The sequence below is a fragment of the Haemaphysalis longicornis genome, unplaced genomic scaffold, assembly GCF_048455015.1.
Source record: "Haemaphysalis longicornis isolate Haplotype H1 unplaced genomic scaffold, Haemaphysalis longicornis Haplotype H1 scaffold_37, whole genome shotgun sequence".
NCBI classification, from domain to species: domain Eukaryota; kingdom Metazoa; phylum Arthropoda; class Arachnida; order Ixodida; family Ixodidae; genus Haemaphysalis; species Haemaphysalis longicornis.
In genome coordinates this window covers 286697-308492 of record NW_027526355.1, presented here as the reverse complement: position 1 = coordinate 308492, position 21796 = coordinate 286697, and the positions used below count along the sequence as shown (strand labels likewise).

At 46.4% G+C, this 21796-nt stretch overlaps 1 protein-coding gene and 1 pseudogene across 5 annotated transcripts in view; one reads left to right on the top strand and one right to left on the bottom strand.

Annotated features, from left to right (window-relative positions):
* Window positions 1-16070, bottom strand: part of LOC144178003 (aspartate--tRNA ligase, mitochondrial-like) — a 42882-nt gene extending 26812 nt beyond the window's left edge. For 2 of the 4 annotated variants that reach the window (XM_077705549.1, XM_077705550.1), the window contains exons 1-8: window positions 15761-15989; window positions 11603-11802; window positions 8254-8352; window positions 6605-6703; window positions 5311-5434; window positions 2922-2968; window positions 1212-1283; window positions 554-658 (exon numbers count right to left, since the gene is read on the bottom strand). In XM_077705549.1, coding sequence (XP_077561675.1) covers window positions 554-658; window positions 1212-1283; window positions 2922-2968; window positions 5311-5434; window positions 6605-6703; window positions 8254-8352; window positions 11603-11802; window positions 15761-15875 — 861 coding nt within the window. In that variant the 5' untranslated portion in view covers window positions 15876-15989. The other 2 variants (XM_077705551.1, XM_077705552.1) reach the window with 2 other exon arrangements.
* A 1595-nt stretch (window positions 16071-17665) lies between these two features.
* On the top strand, window positions 17666-21427 carry LOC144178002 (THAP domain-containing protein 6-like; annotated as a pseudogene). Its single transcript, XR_013323911.1, has 4 exons — window positions 17666-17814; window positions 17911-18106; window positions 18684-18794; window positions 19476-21427. The product of XR_013323911.1 is annotated as a THAP domain-containing protein 6-like (transcript).
* The last annotated feature ends 369 nt before the right edge of the window (window positions 21428-21796 follow it).

Below are 21796 nucleotides of genomic sequence, written 5' to 3'. Positions count from 1 at the left end.
GTTCATCACACAAAAACAAAATTCCTCGATGCACTTACGTTGGCTTACATGCTTTGAAGGTAATGCTAATCAAAGAGTCCTTTACTAATACGTACACCACATTTGCGTCTCTTTCCCCACCATTGTTTTTTCGTATATTGGTGCGAATTGCTTTGACATTCTGACTGGCGGCACCTCACGCCACACTTTTCCCAAAAAGATTCTCTGTGGCTGAGGTGTACCTGTTGAACGTGCGTGCCGTCATGTTTACGTGTCACGTGACAGGACTTCCGTACCGCATCCACTAGATGAACTCTTGTTTCGCCGCTGGCAGCGTGATGAGGTAGCATGGTGGTAACATACTCAGCACCCACTCTGAAGACCCAGGTTTAAGTCTCGTACAAACTCAGGAGTCTTTTTCTATTTACTCTTTACAGCAGCAACAATTTTGTGTGCCAGGAAATAGCAACAACAATGCCAGTTTTTCACACATGTGAAGCCCTGAAGACTCTGGCCTTAAAATTAAATGTGCCCCACCACAGACATAGGAGCAGGTGACGGATTGTTCACTGACCTGCGTGAACTCGGGCTGCCGGTCGGGCCGTGCCCCCTCGTCCCGGTAGCACCGGGCCACCTGGAAGTACCGGTCCAGGCCTCCGACCATGAGCAGCTGCTTGAACTGTGCGCGGCCACCCAAAAAGGAACAACCAAGGTACAGATCTTATGCCGAAACTATCACAGATATCAACAAGTGATCAGCACAAAGGATGCACACTTGGGCAACTTGCACTGACTCCATCTGCACACAGTAGGCTCAGTCCATTAGACAGACGACCACAGCCAAATGATTTTAGTACGCATTCGTTGTCTTGCAGTGGTACCACCCCCACCAAAACTCTGTTTTCTTGACGGAATTGTGATGACCACAAGTTTGTGATGACCACAGATAGACAGCACGAACTCGGCTGGCAAGAAGTAAGTTTGCAAAAACTGTGCTGCCTGGGAACATCAAAATTTCTCAAGTTTTGGCGGTTTAATGCGTCATGGCTACTCCTGGGCTATATGAGGTGCGCTGTAGTGGAGGGCTGCAGGTTAATGTATGCAGACCACCTGGGGTTCTTTAACGTGCGCTGAAGTCTCGACACACTGACGTCTTCGTTTTTACCCTCCACAACAAAAAGGACTGCTGCGGTCAAAGTTGAACTGTTCCAGTATACTGTGCAAGGTCTCACCTGTTGGGGGCTCTGCACCAGAGCGTAGAACTGGCCTGGAAGCCGTGTCGGCACTACATACTCCTGGGCTCCCTGGAGAGAACACATGTGACAGCCGTGCCGGGGGTCAGCACTACGCCATTACCACTGCTGACATTTATTTCACTTTGGACGTACAACATCTCAAAGAGGCACCAAAGGGAGTCTTTAGATTGCCAGGATAAAGTCACGAATGCTATAGCCACCTTCAGAGTCGTTTCAGCCAATTTGCACGCATTCTTTTTTTTTTTTTTCACTAAAAAAAATTCTCGCAATATGGGCCGGTTCTGTTGTGCCACCATTCTCGCCACTTTAGTGATTCTAACACTGGGAAATCTGAAACACTTAAATATAGTGCGTTATAGGCATGTTCGAGTAGTTTCTCATTCAGCTAATTAACTAGGAAGGGTAACCAAATGCAAATTACAAACGCCTGCCCTCCTTGCCCTGCACCTAGCTCTGCTGGTTATTCTTCTTTACAGAGTAGGAGGGTGCTGAATTTTTATTTTCTTCTAAGCTAATTCACAGGTAAGCTAAGACTATACTTCTTCGAAATACTGAAACAAAGGGTGAAGCCAGTCAAATTGCACTCTGCAGTTCCAAATAAGCAACAAACAAAACACCTGTGGTGGTTCTTTCAGTACCTCTTTCAAAAGCACTTTCACAACACCATAAAATAAAGTAACGTTTATCTTACAAGTCTTTGTGTTCATTTAAACAAGTTTGCATTTAAAAAATACAACAAAACTAGTTATAGGGGCAAATAGCGACACAATTGTTAGCCATGGAGCTATCAATGAATAGGTAATTTCAATAAACACATTTGCGAGTTCAAAATGGAGCGAGAGTAAGAACTGGGGCAGGGTACACCAATAGGCTGCCACTTATCTTATAACACCAACTTCCTATACAAAGATTTTTCCTACCTGAATTTCTATCCTCTTACACCAGATCCCCATGCCAATCTCGCTGCATGTGACTGCGCTGTGTCTGATAACATTCACTACCTCTCCTCACACATTGATTGTAATCGGAGCCACTGCGGCACTTTGAGACAGCATTGTAGAGAATGCCGCTGCTGGTAGCTAGTGGAACATTTCTCATGTAACCAACCCATAACGATGCAGCACTGCTATTCCGGCAACTTTGCGGGATACGATCAGACTTTGGGCGAACTTGCTATAAAATGTGGCCTCAATCTACAGTTCCTGTTGCACCTTTGTAAAATGCATATACCTTGCCGAAATCTATCATTTCGTCCCAGTGCATCGTATTAGTCCCGCTTCAGCGACAAACTTCGCCACAATCACTATCACTACAGTGTCCACCACCTTGGTTAGATTACATTCACAATGTCAAGGACTAGCTTCGCCTTGAAGCCCACGTATGTCCCACAACTACCACTGCCTCCTTCCAACTACAACATGCAAATTGGTCACCTAAAGTTACCCGCTAACAACCTGCATCATGGTTCGTACTTAGAGCTCTGCTCCATCGACTGCAATTCCTCCTGCACACGTAATGAACAACAAGTGCAAACTTATTTTTAAGATGAAGGCTGCTTGGTTTTGCTTAGCTTTATTTACAGCTGAACAAAAATTTATTTGCGAAGTTTTTGACTCTACAGGTTAGTTCAGGAGCTTGCTAACATTAAAAAAAAAAACAAAAAGAAGAAGGAGCAGCACCACTTACTCCAGGTGTCCTCTTGAACAGAGTTGGTGTCTCCACCTCTACAAAACCTGCAAAAACAAAAGAACGTGCACGAATAAGCTCCAAAAGCGGTTCGTTATTAGGTAATATATTCTCATTGTCGTGAGAGCGGTCTCAATGCTCGAAGAACTGCTTGCAAGCCGGTAAAAAGATTTTGCATTCATATTGGTGTCAAAGGTGCCCAAGCATGTACTGCCATGAGCTAAAGATCACAGACCACGGGAATGGTGGCGAAGACTAACCGCTGCGACGTCTGGTTCCATGGTGCCTGCCAGGGTTCGTACAGGATTCAGATACAAGAATTCAAGGATATTCGAGGACTTGCAAGGCCCTGTCAAGGCATTTTCAAGGGTGCAGGGGAGAACATGTGCCAACTGTTCTACTACTGTTCTGCTCACGCACAAAACATTTGCTTGTTTAGGTTTAAAAAAAAAAACATGACTGAAGACTGAGATAAATCTCTTTGGAACAACTTGCCTTTGGAAGTGGTCAAGTTTAGTGCCACCCACAATAATAATGAGAGAGCTTTACGAAAAACATGCCATTTTGCACTTTTTAACTTTTTAATGTTCTCAGTCTCGGATAGCGAAGATCATCAATTAATACCTGCCGATATTCTCATCCCCTAAATGTCTGTGTTCATCCTTCATCCCTTCCCCCCCCCCCCCCCCCCCCTCGGGTTCTACTGACTCTGCCGCCCGCCATCACGCATCAAAATAAGATATATTCCAACAAAGCTTAGAAGATAGATGCACTGTGTTCTCACATTTAGATTCCAAGTCTTGCTTATCTGTGTTCATTTTTATGTCATTCTGGAGGGATCAGCACTGTGCATTTTCGAAACGTCGTGGGGTATAGCTATGGTAGGGCACAACAGATATTCAAAATAAATAGCAGGACGAGGCAATGCAAAAAGCAGTATGTAACATGGGAAAGGGACTTGTGTTAATTTCCTTCTCATCTGATACGGGTATTTCATTCCGGTACGAGCCCTTGCATAAAGCAGCCCACTGATACTCCTAAGCTGGCTTGAAACTGTGGAATCATGTTTTCGATGGGGAGCGTGCAGGGCCACAATGATAAGCCATAAAAAGCAGGTCACATATCCGGGCCTATTTATTTCCCAAAGAATTCAAGGGTTTTTAAGGAGAAGGAAAAAATTCAAAGTTTTCAAGGCTCTTGAAAACTGAATTCCCAATTTCAAGGGTTTTTATGGTTTTCAAGGACCTGTACGAACACTGGCCTGCTGTTGAAACTCATGCACTACACAGGCGTGGCCAATCAGTATTACATGCAAGCCACTATCACTTGCTTCTGCGTGACCGGCACTTGCTTCAATAAATCAGCGCCAGGAGAACTTCGCCGGTTAGGGAAACACAGCCTTGCACCACCGTATTGCTCGGAAACCGATTTTCGGCTACTTCAGTATATTTTGCAGAGATGTTAAAAAAAAAAAAAAAAAGCTATAAGCACGAGACAAGGACTAGCACACCAACTTTGCCTGTGGAAAACAGTTACCGCTGATTACACGAGCATGCTCTTTCCACAGAAAGTGTTTAACCAGCAGCCTGAAATGGCTGGAGAGTTTCATTTGGCACCAATTTATCAGCGCATCAGGCAACTGCAAAAGAGCAGGCGATAGTGGCACGGGTGCTATACTGATACACTGCGCCTGCACTGTGCACGGTCTTGATAGCAGGTGCCGCTCAACCAGACAGCGCAAGGGTTAGTTTTGGCTACCACTCCCATGACTTGTAAACTCAAGTTCAGGCCAGACGTGTGCATGTACAAGAATCGCAGATGGCTTGGATACCACTAGAGGCGTTTCATGGTAAAAGAAAAATGCGTATGGTCAACCCCCCCCCAAGATGTGACTGGAAAAGGATGTACTACTATGTGATCACAATGATTCTCCAAGGACGCTACTCACTGAGCTACAACTAAAAACCTGCAACAAGTGGAAAAAAGCTTCAGCGTGTGCATGTGCCAAAAGCACGCATGTGGTTTCCGTCCTACGGCAGATGGCTTCCCAGGTATACTAGAAAGGTATGGGCCTTTGCAATTCCTGGTCCCCCCCCACAATCTGCGTAGACGTGTCATGTGGTGAGACCAGGCATAGTTTTGAAGGAGCCCCCGCAGGTAGTTTCGGTGTTGCTGTTTCCCATTGCAGTGAAATCTAGAAGCCCCGACAAATCTGACTGAAGCTGCTGTAAAAGGGAAGCCTTACTTATTTGGGGAAGTTAGGACTGCTGTTTTAGAGCCACAAGAGCCCAAGTTTCAACCATACAGCGCATATAGATAGTCGCAGCTCCTGTAGTTGGAGGAAGGAGACAGGCAGGCAGGCAAGCAGCCAAAGAGTTGCCCCTCGTACCGCACTTGTCGGCCAGGAAGTTGCGCATGCGGAGCAGCATCTCCGAGCGGAAGCGCAGGTGGCGCTGCATCTCCGATGAGCGCAGGTCCAGGTAGCGGTGCCGAAGCCGCAGGGGCTCCCGCTTCTGCAGGGAGGGGGGAACAGGAGGAAGGAGAGCGACGAACAGCGCGTTTGCTTAATTAGGGGGGGACACTCGTCTTAAAACAACTTCTTTTAATTTTCAAGTAAACTCTGTGAAATTCGTCAGACCTGCTGTTTTTTTCCCACTGATTTCAAATATGCCTTGCTCAATTAGTTCATGAGATAATTAGAAACGATTAGCCATTTTGGTGGAACAACAGACAAAACAGTGTGAGTCATAAAACTGCAATCTTTGTGTTTTTCAATACTACGAACCCGGGTGAGTGCAATAACAAAAGCAGTTTTTTTTATGCATCTCTTGGAACTAATTTTATGTCGCATTAAAATTTGGTGGCACCAGTGGCAAGCAACCATTTTGAAAACCCATTTCACAAACACCAAACTGTTAGTTTTCTGGGCAAGGTTTTTTCAAGAATGCCTCTAGCGATAGACATGACTATTGTTGCATTTTCACAGAGGTGGATGCTATCAAAATGAAGAAGCTCCAGCGGACACAAGGTATGAAGATAAGGGTAAGGAAAGTGAAATCCTGGTTCGTCGAAATGTACCTAAGTCTGTAAATACCTGCACTACCACCTTTGTTTTTTCTCTGTAGGCACAGGATGTCATATCTTTTAACAAAATAAAGAAACAATTTCTACATGAAAAAAAAAATAATTTAACCGCCTAATGTCCCAATTATTTTCATGTTTGCACATTAATAAATCCTTGCACTATCAGCTCACTTGATCGTTTCTAAGCTACTGAAGTGCAAAAATGTGCAACGCACACAGAAAAACAATTTGCAATTTTTGAAAAAAAAAAAGGGGGGGGGGGAGGGGTAGCTGACAGGGCTAGGGAGAAAACTAGAGGATAGCAATTCTTTGAAACCACTGTCACAGCAGTGTCCCTCACTACTGTCGCAAGAGTCGGGCCCGGATAGCACGGTGTACACTGATTGGTGCATTGTGCACAAGCCTCGCTCCCAGGTACTGAACTTGTCCAGAAAATGGCGCCTTTATCACAGCAGGTTCATGTTTTACCTTGTCAAGCACAATGGCACCCATTGCTCTGTTTCTGCATCTCAGCCATGAGCAATGCTCAAAACCGTCCCGAAAAATGTGTCTTGATCACCCCTGCCAACATTTCAGGAGATAACAGCAGAGTACCATACCTGCTGATACTCCCTGGGCAGGAAAGGCAGGTCCGACCGTGCTGGGTTGAGTGGCCGCAATTCCTGGCACACCACCTCCACGCTGCCAGTGTCCATTTGCTGTTGGCACGAGAAGGTTGGGCAAGGAGGAGAGGTCATTCGTGTTACGAGAACAAGGATCATAAAAATGTCTTGAGCATTGCATGGCTAAATTGCATGAAACAATTCCAAGGACTACAAAACTGTTCTCTCTGCCAATCCCTTTCTTCCCCCTGTAACAATATCTATGTGCAGATAGGAGCAGGGAGAGAAAGAAATAGCATGCCCTTTTTAGCTCTGGTTCCCAACCCACTGCATCTTGATTTAAAAAAAGTGAAACAAAAATGCGCATGAAATAGGCCCCTGGATCCCTGCATCCCCTACAACATCTGTCAAAAGCAAAAAAATGGGTGACGATAACTATACTTCGTAATGCGAAATTCGGGCGCAATGTGAACTGCAGTCTCTTGGGTCACGGCACACAGCAGCATGCACTACTCAGCTGTTATCTTGCAGCGCGTCGCTGCCGCTGAGCATGTTGTAAATCATGTTTGAACCTCCCACACAAATGTAATGGGGTTCGAGGATGAGCCACGCAACGGGGAGGACACCTAAGGACTGATGTAAAGTCGGGATCGATTTGAAGGTGATCGCAGGAGCATTGTTAAGCGGGCCTTTCAACCTACAGAGCGGCCATTTTCAGAACTTTGGAGATAATGGTAGCAGCACCTTCTTTCCCTTGTTGTCGCTTGCATGATACAACCCTGATACAACCTGTAACATGGCACAAGGCACTCTAACAAGGTACTTCCCCACCCGAGCAATCACCTTCAATTTATCATTCATTTCATTTCATTTTATTACCTTAATGGCCCTCTGAGGGATATTACATAAAGGGAGGGGTTACAAAAAAAAACATACAAAAAATACATGGATCAGCTTGAAAAATGGCTTGTGATGCTCTGCATAAACTCTGATCAACAGGTGATTGCTACAATGTGGTGAGAGAGCTCATTCCTGTCTTTGGCTGCACGAAGAAAAAATGAGGCAGCAAGTAACGGTGCGGGAACATTGACAGGCAACTTGAAAGATATGGTCAATGTGATAAGGTGTGCGAAATGGTGGGGAGATATAAAGTTCTATTGTACGTGGACTGTGAAAAAGTCTACGGAACAAGCAAAGGGTAACAATGCAGCGGTGGGAAGACAGACGTGACAGGCCAATTTCTACTTTTAAAGATGACACGCTAATGTTATAGGCATATGAGGAATGAATGAATCTAGCGGCACGGTTTTGAAGTGATTCCGATCACACAGCGCGTGCTGCGCTTCTGTGGCACAGCCTCGGCATAGTGCCGTCCCCCTCACACTTCTGCCATACCTTTATCTTTCACTTCAATTTGGGTTCATATTCAGTGGCCTCTTCGTTCTCTCGGTTATCTCGCCGCTGGGGAGAGTCTCGCGCCGCCTCGGCATACCGCCCTCCCCCTCCCACTTTCTTTCTCCGTTTTCCTTCTGTCTTCAGCATCGCCTTTGTCCGCTGTAGCAAACAACAAACCACAGCAGCGGACACTTATTTGCTGTGCTCTAAAAAAGAGAAACTGAGGGAGAGGTGTTGCATTCCCCACTGACCGGGTTGCACTGATGCGCGGGCCTGGCAGCCACTTGTCCCGTCACCTGCACGACCGACTCCAGAGGCAGCGACTCCAGCTGTGTCCGCATGGCCTCGCTCTGCGTTCAGCGAAGGAGAGTGTGGTTGCGCTGTTTCCCATTCGAGCCTGAAGCAAGCTGGACATCTGAGTGTCTCCAGCACATCTCCCCAGATGTGGGAACAAGCAAAATAACCCACTGAAATAACCTGCACTGCCCCTCATAATCAAAAAACTGAACATTCAGGCCACTCAGGAACAGCACTCTATGAGCACTATATTTCTGAAGCATAGCTTGTCAGCCCTGTGACCGTTTTCGTCATTCAATCGACAGTGCAACGCGAAATCAAGCTCACTGATTGATTTATTGTGGGGTTTTAACACCCCGACGACGCTTCACCTGGGCTGTGAGGCACATTGTACTGGAAGGCTCCAGACTAATTTTGAACACCTGGATATCGCTAACATGCGCCAAAATCTCGACACACAAGCGTTTTCACTTCCCGCCTCCATTAGAAAAGCAGCCACCATGGCCAAAATTTTGTGTGTAAGGAATAAGAAGCCCGCATGCTTGATTCAGCTAACACTGTGCCGCCTACTACATAGAACTGGATCTCCTTGCAATAAGGGTATACTTGCAATGCCGTTTTGCCATTTGTGCTGCTAAGGAGAAGAGAAAGAGAGCCTAGGAAAAGAGAAAAATGAATCGCCTTAAGACTACTTATGCGCGGGAATACGGAAATATTTCGCGAGTGCCACTTAAGTAGATGCAGCAGGATCCATTACACACACACACTCACACGCGCGTTGCAGGCCTGTTGAGAAGTTACGAGACATTTCACTCGCTTTTAATCAAGCATTATTTCCCCACAATAAGCATTAGCATACCTGCCAACCTGGTGACATGGAAATTTGTAATAACTGCGGACTGGGGGAAGTGGGGGGCAGCACACTTTAATTTTTAAGTCTGATTGATCTCACGTTTTCAGAACCATACGTCCAAACCGCCAGTGTTGTAGAGTAATGAGCAGCAACTCCATTGGGCAGGGAAGCAAATTCTTACATGTACGATTTCAAGAACACTTGGTAGTAGTCTCGCGGCTTCGAGCCCGCTGTTGCAATGTGAAGGAACTACCGCGGTCGTACCACGGGTCTTACAGCACAGGACGTGGCAGTCATACAAAGAGCGCCACGAACACGGAAGTCGTAACCGGCCCGTGAACAACACACTATAAGCAGACTTGCCTTAGATGCAGCGAGTTCTGGATATGGATGCGTAGCCCACCCCGAGAAGACAGAAATCGCTGCTTCGCAGTTGGTGATAACAATACTACGTATTGCTTTCTCGTGGCGGCGCAGGTACCACGGTGTCATTTAAAGATGGTCCAATTTTTTTTCGAAAATTCGTAAAATTTCAGGCACGATTCGTAAAATCGTAAGATGCGGCAAAATTCATACATATTACGGATAATTCGGAAAAGTTGGCAGGTATGCATTAGCCATGGTTGGGGTGCACCTGTTCTTTCTGTGTGCCGTCCCTTGCATTTGTCACGCAATATCACGTCAGCGGTGCGTGCTCTATAGTTCGTACCATAAGCTGCATGCAGCACTGCGGAGGCTAAATGGTTGTCAATAGAGCGCCCACTGAGGGGGCCTAAATCACCGCGAAGGAAAGCGAGAATAGGCGCCGGGCTCTTGCGGTTCCACCTGCCAAGAGGGGAGACTGAAAGGTCCTTTGAAAACCCCCTTCATGGTGAGTTAGGCGCCCTCAGTGGACGCTCTAGCTTCCACAGTGCTGCATGCAGCTTATGGTACGAACTATAGACTCACTTCTGCCACTGCAGGCAACATGGTGATTTAAATGTGAACATTTTAAACAGAACTCTCGCTGGTTGTGTTAAACTTGAGGACAGGGCAAATACACCAACCAAGGGCATTCATTAAAAAGTGGTCCCAAAGTTTCGGAGCCTCCTTGGCTCCTTCATCGGGGGTGATTGTGTTCGAGCACAAGCAGCAGTTATATACGATAGCTTCTTTTTTCTTTTACTCGTTTCTTGCCCTTGCATGTCACAGGCTGTGGGCATAAATGGCAAAAAATCACCCGGGCCCGGGGCATCTAAGGAGCCGAGTAGACTCCCAAACGTTGGGATTGCTTTTTAATAAACGCCCTTGGTTGGTGTATTTGCCTCGTCCTCAACACACTGGCTTAGTGTTGCGATAACGCATTCAGCTCCTGCTCTCGGGATCTGGGCTTGACTCCCATACGAACTCCAATGTACGTAATTTTTTTTTCGAACTGAGTGACCTCATTGAAATCCTTGAATGCGCACTTTGGCACAAATTCCAACAATTTTGAAAGTGTTTTCAGTCTTTGTACCTGCTTCCTCCATTTTCTATGGCAGAAAACAACGATGCAGGTTTTTCGTACTATAGGCACTTGATGCTTTCGGATTAACAAATGAGCAGAGCAGTCCCTCATATTATGTTAATCGACCAGTTTAGCGGAAACCCCTGTGCCGCAGTAATTTTCTGCTAGGGGGAATTCGACATACACCTGAAATGCAGCTATACGGCTACGAAGAAGCTTTCCAAGGAACTTTGCACTTGGAGAAAAGTCCCGCCTCATCCCAGATAAGCTCACTGGATCAGGGCAAATCTTTCTTTATCTTCGAAGTTCCTCAGATTGCTGTGTAGCTTTCATTTGGGTGAAATTCCGTCCCCAGCAAGCCCGACAGTTCTGGTGCAATGCAGAACACCAATGAAACGTGTTGATACGCCCCACACTGCTCCTAAACCGACCTAAAACATACCAAACCATGCCTATTTACGAAAAGAATGTGCAAAATTGACCTAAGGGTGCATTTCATACAAAAAAAATTAACTTGTCCTTAGGGAAAAAAACTAGTACTACTGGGGCTCTAGCCCACGTCAATGATGTTAAATCCTGTGATTCAACCCCTCGGCTACTGAAGGTGAACAGCAGAATCCCTTTAGCAATAGCCCAAAAGAATAAAAGAACTGTTCCAAGTGAACCAGTAGATGGCATTGCATAAGTACCACACCCACAATGCCACAGGGAAACAGAATGGGGCTTCATTTGTAGCTGTACGGCTGCATTTCAAGTGAATGTCAAATTTTCCCGTCGCAGCCTCTATGATGCTTCTAATGGCACTTGGGAATAATTACAGCACATCAGTGAGTGTTTTACTTATCTGACCGAGCCCGTGATTCAGCACACACGACAGGAATTCCTCCCACCCAGTATGCCCACTCGGGATGCATGTTCCCTAGTAAATCTCCAAAATGAAGCAGCACGCGAGAGCACTCCTCACCCCCTGGTCAGGCAGCAGGACCTGGGTGATGCCATAGGCGTCCCTGAGCAACAGGAACCGGTCCATGCGCTTGAAGGCCAGCCAGCCACACAGCGTCACGGCCTGCCCCACGTGCCGAGGTCGCAGCTCCCCGCACGAGTGCGTGCGCCATGAGAAGGCGTTCCCCAGCTCAGCAACGCCCTTCTCCCCCTCTGGCGTCCCTGCAAGGTAACAAGAAGAAGCACACAAAATTCAAACATCAACTTTTGCCCGCTGCGGTAGCTCTGTGGCTAAGGTGTTGTGCTGCTGAGCCCAAGGATATGGCTGTTATCCCGGCCACGGTGGCTGCTTTTAGGATGGAGGCAAAAAGCAAAAGCACCCACGTGTTGAGATTTCGGCACAGTGTATTCCAGTGTACAGGGTCAGAGTGATAATACCTATATAGCCTGTATTCACTGGCGAGGCACGCATGCAGGCAACCATGTGAGTGCGCCGTCGCTGGTTACGTCGGGCTCCGCGGGATGGCGGTACTTGTCCGTGCTAAGCGCATCATATGGGTTGGACATTCCAAGCTCTAGCCCGCTAAACGCAAAGTAATGCCTCGACTCCAACAACAACTCTGTTGACACCACCGTTGAGAATCGGGTTGAAACGGAGCAGACGACGCACGCCGGTGTTATATTTTTCTTCGGCTTGCAGCCGCAGTGGCACAAGCCGCGCCATGTCCGTGGCGCTTCAGCCATGTTTGTGGCCAATTCAGTGTTGCCAAACTAAGAAAGTGACAGCTAAACTTTTTAATCAATACCAGCTATAAATATGACAAGATATTCCAAATAAATACTAGTTCCAAGTGAGCATTTGTCTCAATGTTTATCCTCGTGTAGTTGTGCAAGTCTCACTCGATTTTTCAATCATAATGCACCAACTTGCCCGGCAGCTTTGTTTAATGAGATTTCAGCGCACGTTAAATATCCTCAGGCGGTCAAGATTAATCCGGAGCCCTTCACTACGGTGCGCCTCCCAGACCAGGTGTAGCTTCGGCTTGTTAAACCCCATAATCAATCAAATCAAATTAAACATTGACGTTTGGGTTCTACGCATTAAAGCTACACTTGTGCCAATGGTGGGCACCATAGTGGAGGGGTGCAAATCAATTTAGACCACTGTAGAGTTCTTACACAGCCGTCAAACTGTCACAAACACAAATGTTTTTGCTTCTCACCTCCATCAGACAAACCGCCACTGTGGTTAGGAAACTACCCCGTGAACTCGTGATTAGTTGGTTCAGCACTTGAGACATCATAGTGAACGCAGAGAAAGAAAGACCCATGTGACAGAGAGGCAGCATATCCAGAGAAATAAAAACTCTCAGCAGGTCGACAATATGTGCTCAAAAGTACGTTTTGCATTACAAAAACAGGTTCAGGGAGAAGGAAGCAATAAAACAAAGGAAAAAGTCGAATTTCTATTCTCTTCTAATTGCTAGAGGAATCTGCATCGTCATATGGTGACAGGACAAGAATTGATAGAAATTACCCGCTGATGCATTGATAGAAATGTAGCACACCGCCCGAGAACTTACTGCGTTCTATGCACTGGGATACAAATGCTGTTTCAGTGAAGCGTGTGAATCCCAATGAAGTGAAGTGTCCTCTGTAGAGGACAAAGGTGTTAATCTGTAGAGGTGTTAATATCGATCAGAGATCTAGATTAATATAAATCTAAATTAGTGTTAATCCAGATGTACAGGTGCTTGTTAATCTAGCTACGGCTAGAACAGACTGTCGCTAAATGAAGTAAAATTGTTGTCAGGCGAATGCAACGTGACTGACGGGCTTTCCTCTCATCATATCCAAAAAGAAAACCCATGTCCGACTCCAGACTAGTGTCGCCGCGTGGCAAAGTGTTTATACTGCTATCTCCCCTGATAAAAGCGTTTAGGTAAGCCTTCCCCCTACCCCGCAAGCAATCACTGCGGGAAATCGAAATAAAACTGCCCTTAGTCCACACCTACACACAGCACATGCCCACGCGGAGATTATCTACGAAATAATAGAACGATGTATTGCTTAACAAATTGGAACTGTCGTATGGTGACAAGAATGACCACGGTCCTCATTCAGACACGGTGCAGTCGTGTACAGTCGGGGACTTCATTTTGCAGACCACGCGAGCGCGTGGCAAAAGCCTCCGATGCGCGCTCTGGAGGCCCGGCGCCTGTTGTCGAGACCAGCGCGGCGCGCATGCGCGTCCTGTTTTACTCGCGGGCACGCCGATTTTCTCGCTTCCTGCAGCGGTGCTGCAATGGTCACTCAAGCACCGCATCGCGACGCCTTTGTAGCATTCCTTTCTTCCCGATGGCACATTTGGCGCCTAACGTGACGATTTCGAGGGCTTTGGCGCAAGTGCTCCTCGCGTCCTGATAAACGCTTGCGCGGAATGCTTTATTTGTTTGTTTGGTGCTTTATCGCTGATAGACGATGAGACGACGGGCTTGCGAACGGCGTCGCTGAATGAAGCGCGTACGAAGCAGTCTTACGGTACCATGCTACCGACAACGAAATGCCGGCTATATGAAAAGCGAACCTTTATACACCTTGTTTATTTTGTAATTTGGCCACTGAACATATATTTCAGCTCACTCTCCGCTGCCCATAAAGTAGGCGATTTGCAAGTTTTATAAAAGCAATTATTTCGGTGTTGTTGCTGCCTAGTTAATTACATCAAAATGATAAAAATACGTGCTCACATAAATTGTCTGTTCACTCTGCCCATCGCATTCGTAAAAATGGAACCTCGGGTTCCCATTGAATGCTGCAAAATTATCCGCTACCTTTGAGATCCGTTTTTCAAAGCGAACTTTGCCGGCTTACTAATAGACCAAGACATTCTGTTATCCCAGGAATTCTTGCTTACTGGGATGAATTGCTCCAAGGCCAGAACAGTTCTTCAAGGTCGGCTTGCATTGAATCATTATGAGGTTTTAACGCGCCGATACTACACGCGATTAGGCACGTCGTAGTAGAAAGCTCCGGATTAATTTTGATTACCTGGGGATATTTAACATGCGCCGAAATCCCGAACACACTTGACCATTTTCGCTTTTCGCCACCATTAGAAAAGGGCCACCTTGCAGATGCCCAGCGGACGGAAGGACAAGGTCAACAACGAAACCAGAGGACAAGCTGATTGTTTTTCATGGGTTGAACACCCGTTCATTAGTGACAAAAACATTCGGAAGGCCCTAAGTAGCGATCAGTATTACGGCGAAAAGTAGCGAATAATGTTATGCCATTCTTCGATGGGAACCCGAGGTGTCGTTTTGAATAATGCCGACGCGCAGAACGAACAGACAATTAAAATGAGTACGTCTTTCAATCATTTTTAAGTAAGGAAGCAGACATTAAAAATAAAACAGGATTTCTTTTATAAAACTTGCAAATCGCCTACTTTATGGACAGCGGAGAGTGAGCTGAAATATATGTTCAGTGGCCAAATTACAAAATAAACAAGGTGAATAACGGTTCGCTATTCATATAGCCGGCATTTCGTCGTCGGTAGCGCGGTACCGTGAGACTGTGCTTCATACGCGCTTCATTCGGGGACGCCGTTCGCAAGCCGCTAGTCTCATCGTCTATCAATAATAAAGCACCAAACAAGCAAATAAAGCAATCGGCGCAAGTGTTTATCAGGACGCGGGGAGCACTTGCGTCAAAGCCCTCGCAATCGTCACGTTAGGCGCCAAATGTGCCATCGGGAAGAAAGGAATGCTACAAAGGCGTCGCGATGCGGTGCTTGAGTGACCATTGCAGCACCGCTGCAGGAAGCGAGAAAATCGGCGTGCCCGCGAGTAAAACAGGACGCGCATGCGCGCCGCGCTGGTCTCGACAACAGGCGCCGGGCCTCCAGAGCGCGCATCGGAGGCTTTTGCCACGCGCTCGCGTGGTCTGCAAAATTAAGTCCCCGACTGTACCTTTGGCCTCACAACACATAAGCACAAATTTCGTTCCTTTCACTAATGATACTAACAGCATTTCCACGCTTCTCTTCATTCTCATGGGCGAAGAACAGGCACCCTCAGCGAGTACAGAGTTATTCAATATGAACTCTGTCGAAGGTACACACCGACACTAAATTAAGCACACATTGTACCTACTTACAAATAACACGGCCCCTTACCTGAAGATGATGCACAGTAAGCGCGCATTGTAGTGTACGGAACCGCCCTGCATACATTCTGACATTTTCTAAATGCCCTGAAAAGAAGCACCGACTCTCGCAGTGACTGCAGCATCGTCCGTTCACAGGGTATGACGGGCAATGTCAACCGCTCGCGGGCACACTCGCTACTATCAAGGCTTTACACTCGACATCTTCGCAACATTAAGGAAATTAGTGCGTGCATTCTTAGAACTATAACCTGAGGTAGCAATTCGCTAAATCAAGAAGAGCGTAGTGCAGACGACCACCGCTCGAAGACGCCGAAACATGCCCAAAAACAACGCATGGAGGCCGCCATGTTTTGTTGTCGATGACAACCAGCGGTGGTTTGGTTTCGAAACAAAAACGCTGCAATAACATTTTGCAATTGGCTAATATATTGTGCTTGGATTTATTTATTTTTACTATCTAAATATTTTTTCAAATGCAATACTGCAGCAATGTAAAACCGAAACCGAAACCAAGAATTGAAAAGGCAAAATCTAAGTGGTCTTTTTTCTTGTTCTGCTGTCAAGCTTTCTGTTGAACTTCGACGTTGGTCTCATCGGGCCGCTTTCGCAGCTTCCTCCCCACAGTGGTACCGACGAGTGCCATTTCGAGCTGTTCTAGCCACTGATCTCCACTAGGGTTGCTGGATGGCGCTTCGAGCTCTCCGGCGCGCGGCCGCCGGAAGTTCGAGCGCTCGTCCCGGAAGTCGGGCAAATTGCCAATGCCGCCCGCCGTTCCAGCTCAAGCTTGGACGTTCCCTGTCTTCCCTATAGGCGGCGTAAAAATCGACGCCCTACGTGACCAACCTAAAGCGCTGTTTTCGACCATCAAGCCCACCAGACGGCGCAGGCAAAATGTTACTTTTGGTATAGAATACAAAACATTCATTCCGTGACTCAAAGAGCCCACACAGTTCGCTTACAATGTGTTATTTAAAAATACTATTAACAAGTTCTGCATCAAACATCCGTTGAGCAAAAATGTACGCAACTTTTTACGAACAGCCGACTGGTGCACCACCTCGTTTCTGAATTCGCAACCACAAAGCCGCCAATTCAAATTGAAACCGCTGCAACGGCCGACCGTTTCAATGTGCGCGGAGCACCGGTTTCGTGACTGTTATTGCTGTTATGTGCTTTTGCGTCCATCAGTTGTTGAGAGGACTGGCAAAACACGGGAATTGAGTGCTTGTGGAATGACAAATGTGGGAAATTCCGCATCGGAAGGCAGCTGTCGAGGCCAGAATATTCGATTCTTCCAACAGAAGGTGAGTGTTATGCACTCCGCTAGAAAGACGGTGCAAAGGAAACCGTTGTCGCCGTCAATACTTCATTTGTGCCCTTCGTTCGAAATCTTAGCGCAAGTGAACGAGTTGTTATGGCAAAAAAAAAAAAATGTTGTCACGAAAGCGACGTACAATTGCAGCGATCGTAATGAAATGATGTCCTGGCCTCTGTAAACTTGCGGATGTCAATAAACGATTTGTTCTCACTTGCTGCTCACTGTGGTCTGTGCCAGTCGAGGCCATCTGGTCACCTGGCGTAACATCACTTCACTAGCGCGGCGCAAGTAAACACGCGACCAGCGTGCCAGCCAGGAGCCAGCAGGAGCAGCCACGGCCGGACTCGACGCCCCTTTCGCGCGCGGGAGGAGGAGAGTCGAGTCCGGCCGTGGAGCAGCGAGCCAGCGGCCGCCGTGCGAGGGCAGCCATGTTATTAAGGAGCTCAAGCGGCCTGTGCAAAAAGCATCCGCCATGTTTACAAAGCCGTGTTTACAGCGCCATCAAGCGGGCGTACTGGGTAGTTCACGACGCCGCCACTACGCTTTTTCTGGCACTACAGGCAAAGCTAGACCTTTGCTTCTCTAAAATCCTCCCTGTTCTGTGGTTCCAGCCAACGTTTGTTCCAGCATAGCGCATGCTACGTATGGGCTGGTTTCGCGCGCATTCTGCCAAAAATGCCTGCTTGCTGCGCCGTCAACTGCACAAGCAGACCAGAAAAGTCGTCTGGGAAGACGTTCCACTTGTAGGTATTGCAATATTCTGTACGACGTGCGTGATACGCAGCGAAACGCAAATGTCATATATGTTTCGTTTTTAAGCTGTGGCTCTTGTTACGCAGATTCCCTCGCTCTAAGCCCGATTTATACCAGCGTTGGGTGGCAAACTTAAGAAGGGACAAATGGACTCCATCCCCAGGCAGCAGGCTCTGCAGTGACCACTTCACTGACAACTGCTTTGACAGAACGGGGGCACGAACTCGGCTACAGCCTGACGCCGTGCCCACGTTGTTTTCTTTCCCGAAGCATCTGGAAAAGGTATAGTACATAGCTTGGCATTATGCTATAGCGGCCTTGAAAAAAAAGAATACTGTTCGATCATCGCCGTTCGCTCGTTTAGCGTTCGTATAACTTCCCCTGCAGCTGATGCTACGTTTTTTAGACACTGAAATCGCCTGGATGGGCGCTACCTTCTTTCGTAGTATATTTCCAGAGTCGCTTTAAAAATGACGCCCTACAAATTAGCTCGGAGCACAATAAAATCTACATGGAGCTGTGAAAAGCTGTGGTTGAGGAAGAATTGTTTTGCAAACTTACTCCGAAAACCATGTAATGTAAGCAATAAAACGTAATTGGAAAAAACATTTCCATTACGTTACAAAGCGAGAGGTCTTGAATTTTAAGTACCCAATTTTTTCTTTCAGTTTTTGAAATGCTTGTATCTGCATTATGTATCTCAGTGGTGCTATAATAGCTGTCTAAGATGGTAGTGGTATAATTCCCAAACTGCTAGACTGTTATAATATGCTTGACGCCAGCATATTTTTTTACTTACACCATTTTGCACTCGCAGTAATAACTAAGCATAACTGTGAATGAACCACGGCCGTTTCAGAGGACTGCTGAGAGGAAGCCGCCTAAGCTGAGAACTGCCATCGTGGATGCGACCCCAGTGGAACAGCCAAACGACAGCACTCCAACAGCGACGCAAGAGAACTCAGCCTATGCAAGTTGCCTTTTTCATATTACGCTGCCCCAGTGCAGCTGCTCGGTCGGTCCTCGGTTTAATGTGATTAGTCCAGTGTTAGTCAGGCCACATTCTTGCAATCTTGTGGTAACCAACACGATAGCTTTGTATACATTATGCACACCAAAGCTAGCATCCAATTTGAATCAAGTTAGCAGTCATGCTTCTCATCTACCCACAACTCTTAAACACTGCCTTGTATATATATATAGAAGTGTGTATGAGCAAAATAATACAGCCAGGTTTTTTAATCTGAGAATAACAAATTTTTTGCTATTTGTAGTATTACACTGCGGTATAGAACGTCTCACCCATTTATATGGACATTAAATATGGCGGCAGGAATCAGTGAGACTCGCTATGCTTGCCCAGTGCCTTAAGCGTGCGGCTGAGCAGAACATTGCTTTTTTCATGGCTGCAGCACCAGTTTTACTAATCCAGGGAAAATAATAAAATTCCTGTCTGATGTGGCATTTTTCGAGTGCACCGGTAAATGAATGGTAATTTCTAAACTCCACTGTGCACCTGGTTGCTTAGTTTCTGCGTTAAACCACGTAAGCTACTAACAGATGCCTGCTTTACTAAGACTGTCATATGATGAGTGGTTTTCGTGAAATGTGTCTCTTTCAACAGCTTTAACTTTCAGTGTTTTGTTTTCAGGTCGGCGAGCACAACTATGCGGTCCTTGACACGCCAAAAACACTAAAGAGGAAACTGGATGCTTGCACAGATTCAGCAGCTACAGTGAAAAGAAAGCTGAAACTCAGCCTTGAACAAGAACGTCGATTAAGAAGGAAGGTCAACTCATTTAATGAAATAATTGATGACCTCAAGCACAAGCAGCTCTATTTCAGAAGATGCCTCGGCAATGCTTGAAAGGTGCTTCACGGGGATTCCCTTGGAAGTTACGAAACGTTTGCTCAAGCAAACATCCACTGAAGGCGACAAGTCGTCTGCTAAGCTAAGCCGAGACAAATATTCTCCTGCACTGCGTATGTACAGTTTTACTCGACAAAGGCATATAACTATGTCAGAGAGACATTTGAATGTGCCTTGCCACATCCATCAACTATAACTAAGTGGTATAGTTCCATTAACGGAGAACCTGGATTCACAGGCGAAGCAATGAACGCCATCCGAGCAAAAGCCAATGAGGCCAAGACGAACAACAAACAGCTTCTCTGCAAACTTGTTGTTGATGAAATGGCCATTAGAAAGCACCTTGAATGGGATGGCAAAAAATTTCGAGGCTACGTGGATATTGGCAATGAAATAGACGATGATAGTAATGCAGTGGCGTCTGAAGCCCTTGTTTTTATGCTCGTATCTCTGGACTCCCACTGGAAGGTACCATGTGGCTATTTTTTGATCAATGGTCTTTCAGGAAAAGAGCGTGCGAACATTGTGAAGCTTTGTCTGACGAAGTTGCATGAGACAGGAGTGCACGTGACATCATTGACATGTGATGGCCTCCGTTGTAATTTTACAATGTTCAAAGACCTGGGGGCCTCCGTTGAAGAAGCATCAGCGATGTCAACATCATTCCCTCACCCTGTAACACAAGACAAGGTGTACTGCTTTTTAGATGCATGCCACATGGTAAAGTTAGTTAGAAATGCTCTTTCTGCTCTTGGATGCCTCAGGGACGCATCAGGCGCATCGGTGAGCTGGCACTACATTGTGCAGCTACAACACCTTCAAGACAAAGAAGGCCTGCGTGCTGCAACAAAACTACGGGCTGCACACATTCAGTGGCAGAAACAAAAGATGAAAGTCAACCTTGCTGTCCAGACTTTAAGCGCTAGTGTGGCTGACGCCATAGATTTTTGTCGTGAAGACTTAGAACTCCCACAGTTCAAAAATTCAGAAGGAACTGTGAAATTTATTCGTATGTTTGATAAACTGTTTGATTTTCTGAATTCATGCAATCCAGTGGCCAAGGGTTTCAAAGCTCCGCTCCGACCTAGCAACAAGGGAACCTGGATGAACTTCTTCGAAGAAGCCAAGCAGTACATTAGGGGGCTCACTGACGGATCAGGTGTTCCCATTTTCAGGACGCCCAGAAAAACTCCATTTCTAGGATTTCTCGTGACCATTGAAAGTGTCATCGGTCTGGCATCCGCACTCCTCCTCTCGGACAATTCTCCGCTCAGTTACTTTCTTACTTACAAACTCTCGCAAGATCACATCGAACTCTTCTTTGCCGCTGTGCGTTCTAAAGGGGGCTGGAATAACAATCCCACAGTCTCTCAATTTGTGGCTGCATACAAGCGACTAGTCACACAGAACCAGGTGAAGGGTGGGCGAGGGAACTGTGAATCTCTTGACAAGATGAGCATACTGTACGTGAGCAGTCAGCTTTGCTCCAACGATGAGCTCGAACTAACTCGGTCACGAACTGCCGGAACATGGGATCTAATCTTCACGTTATTGCAATCATTTCATATGTGACAATAATTGTGTGACTTAAGTGCTGCATGAAAATCTATGAACTCAACATTTGCAAGAAACTGCATTTCTTTTTTAATTTTCAACTACTATAAAATGCACTGAAACGGTCTTATCTATCGCAGTTCTTAGATTCTTCCAGTACAATAAACACGCAAAATTCATCTTTGTGCATGTATGCCTGTTTTTTTTTTTTTCCAGCGACGAGGCGGGAAGAATAATTAAAAATAACGTGCATGCACTATTGCCAACCATCTCCGGGCACTGCGTTGTCAGTAACAAGGACATGTGCACACACGTTCTGAGTAATTGTTGATTTTTTCGTACAATTGCAGGCCTCTCAATCCGAATGAAACAGTTCACAGTCATTTTCAGGTTTTTTTTTTTGTCTGCACGTAGCAAACCTCAAATCGGTTCTTCTGTTTCAGGCTGCTTCCTCCGCGTTGATATCGAACTCGCTTGGCTAGTTGATTTTCGGATAATCCAAGTCCTTTCACGGCTGTTAATGTATTGTTTTCGACTAATACAAGTCC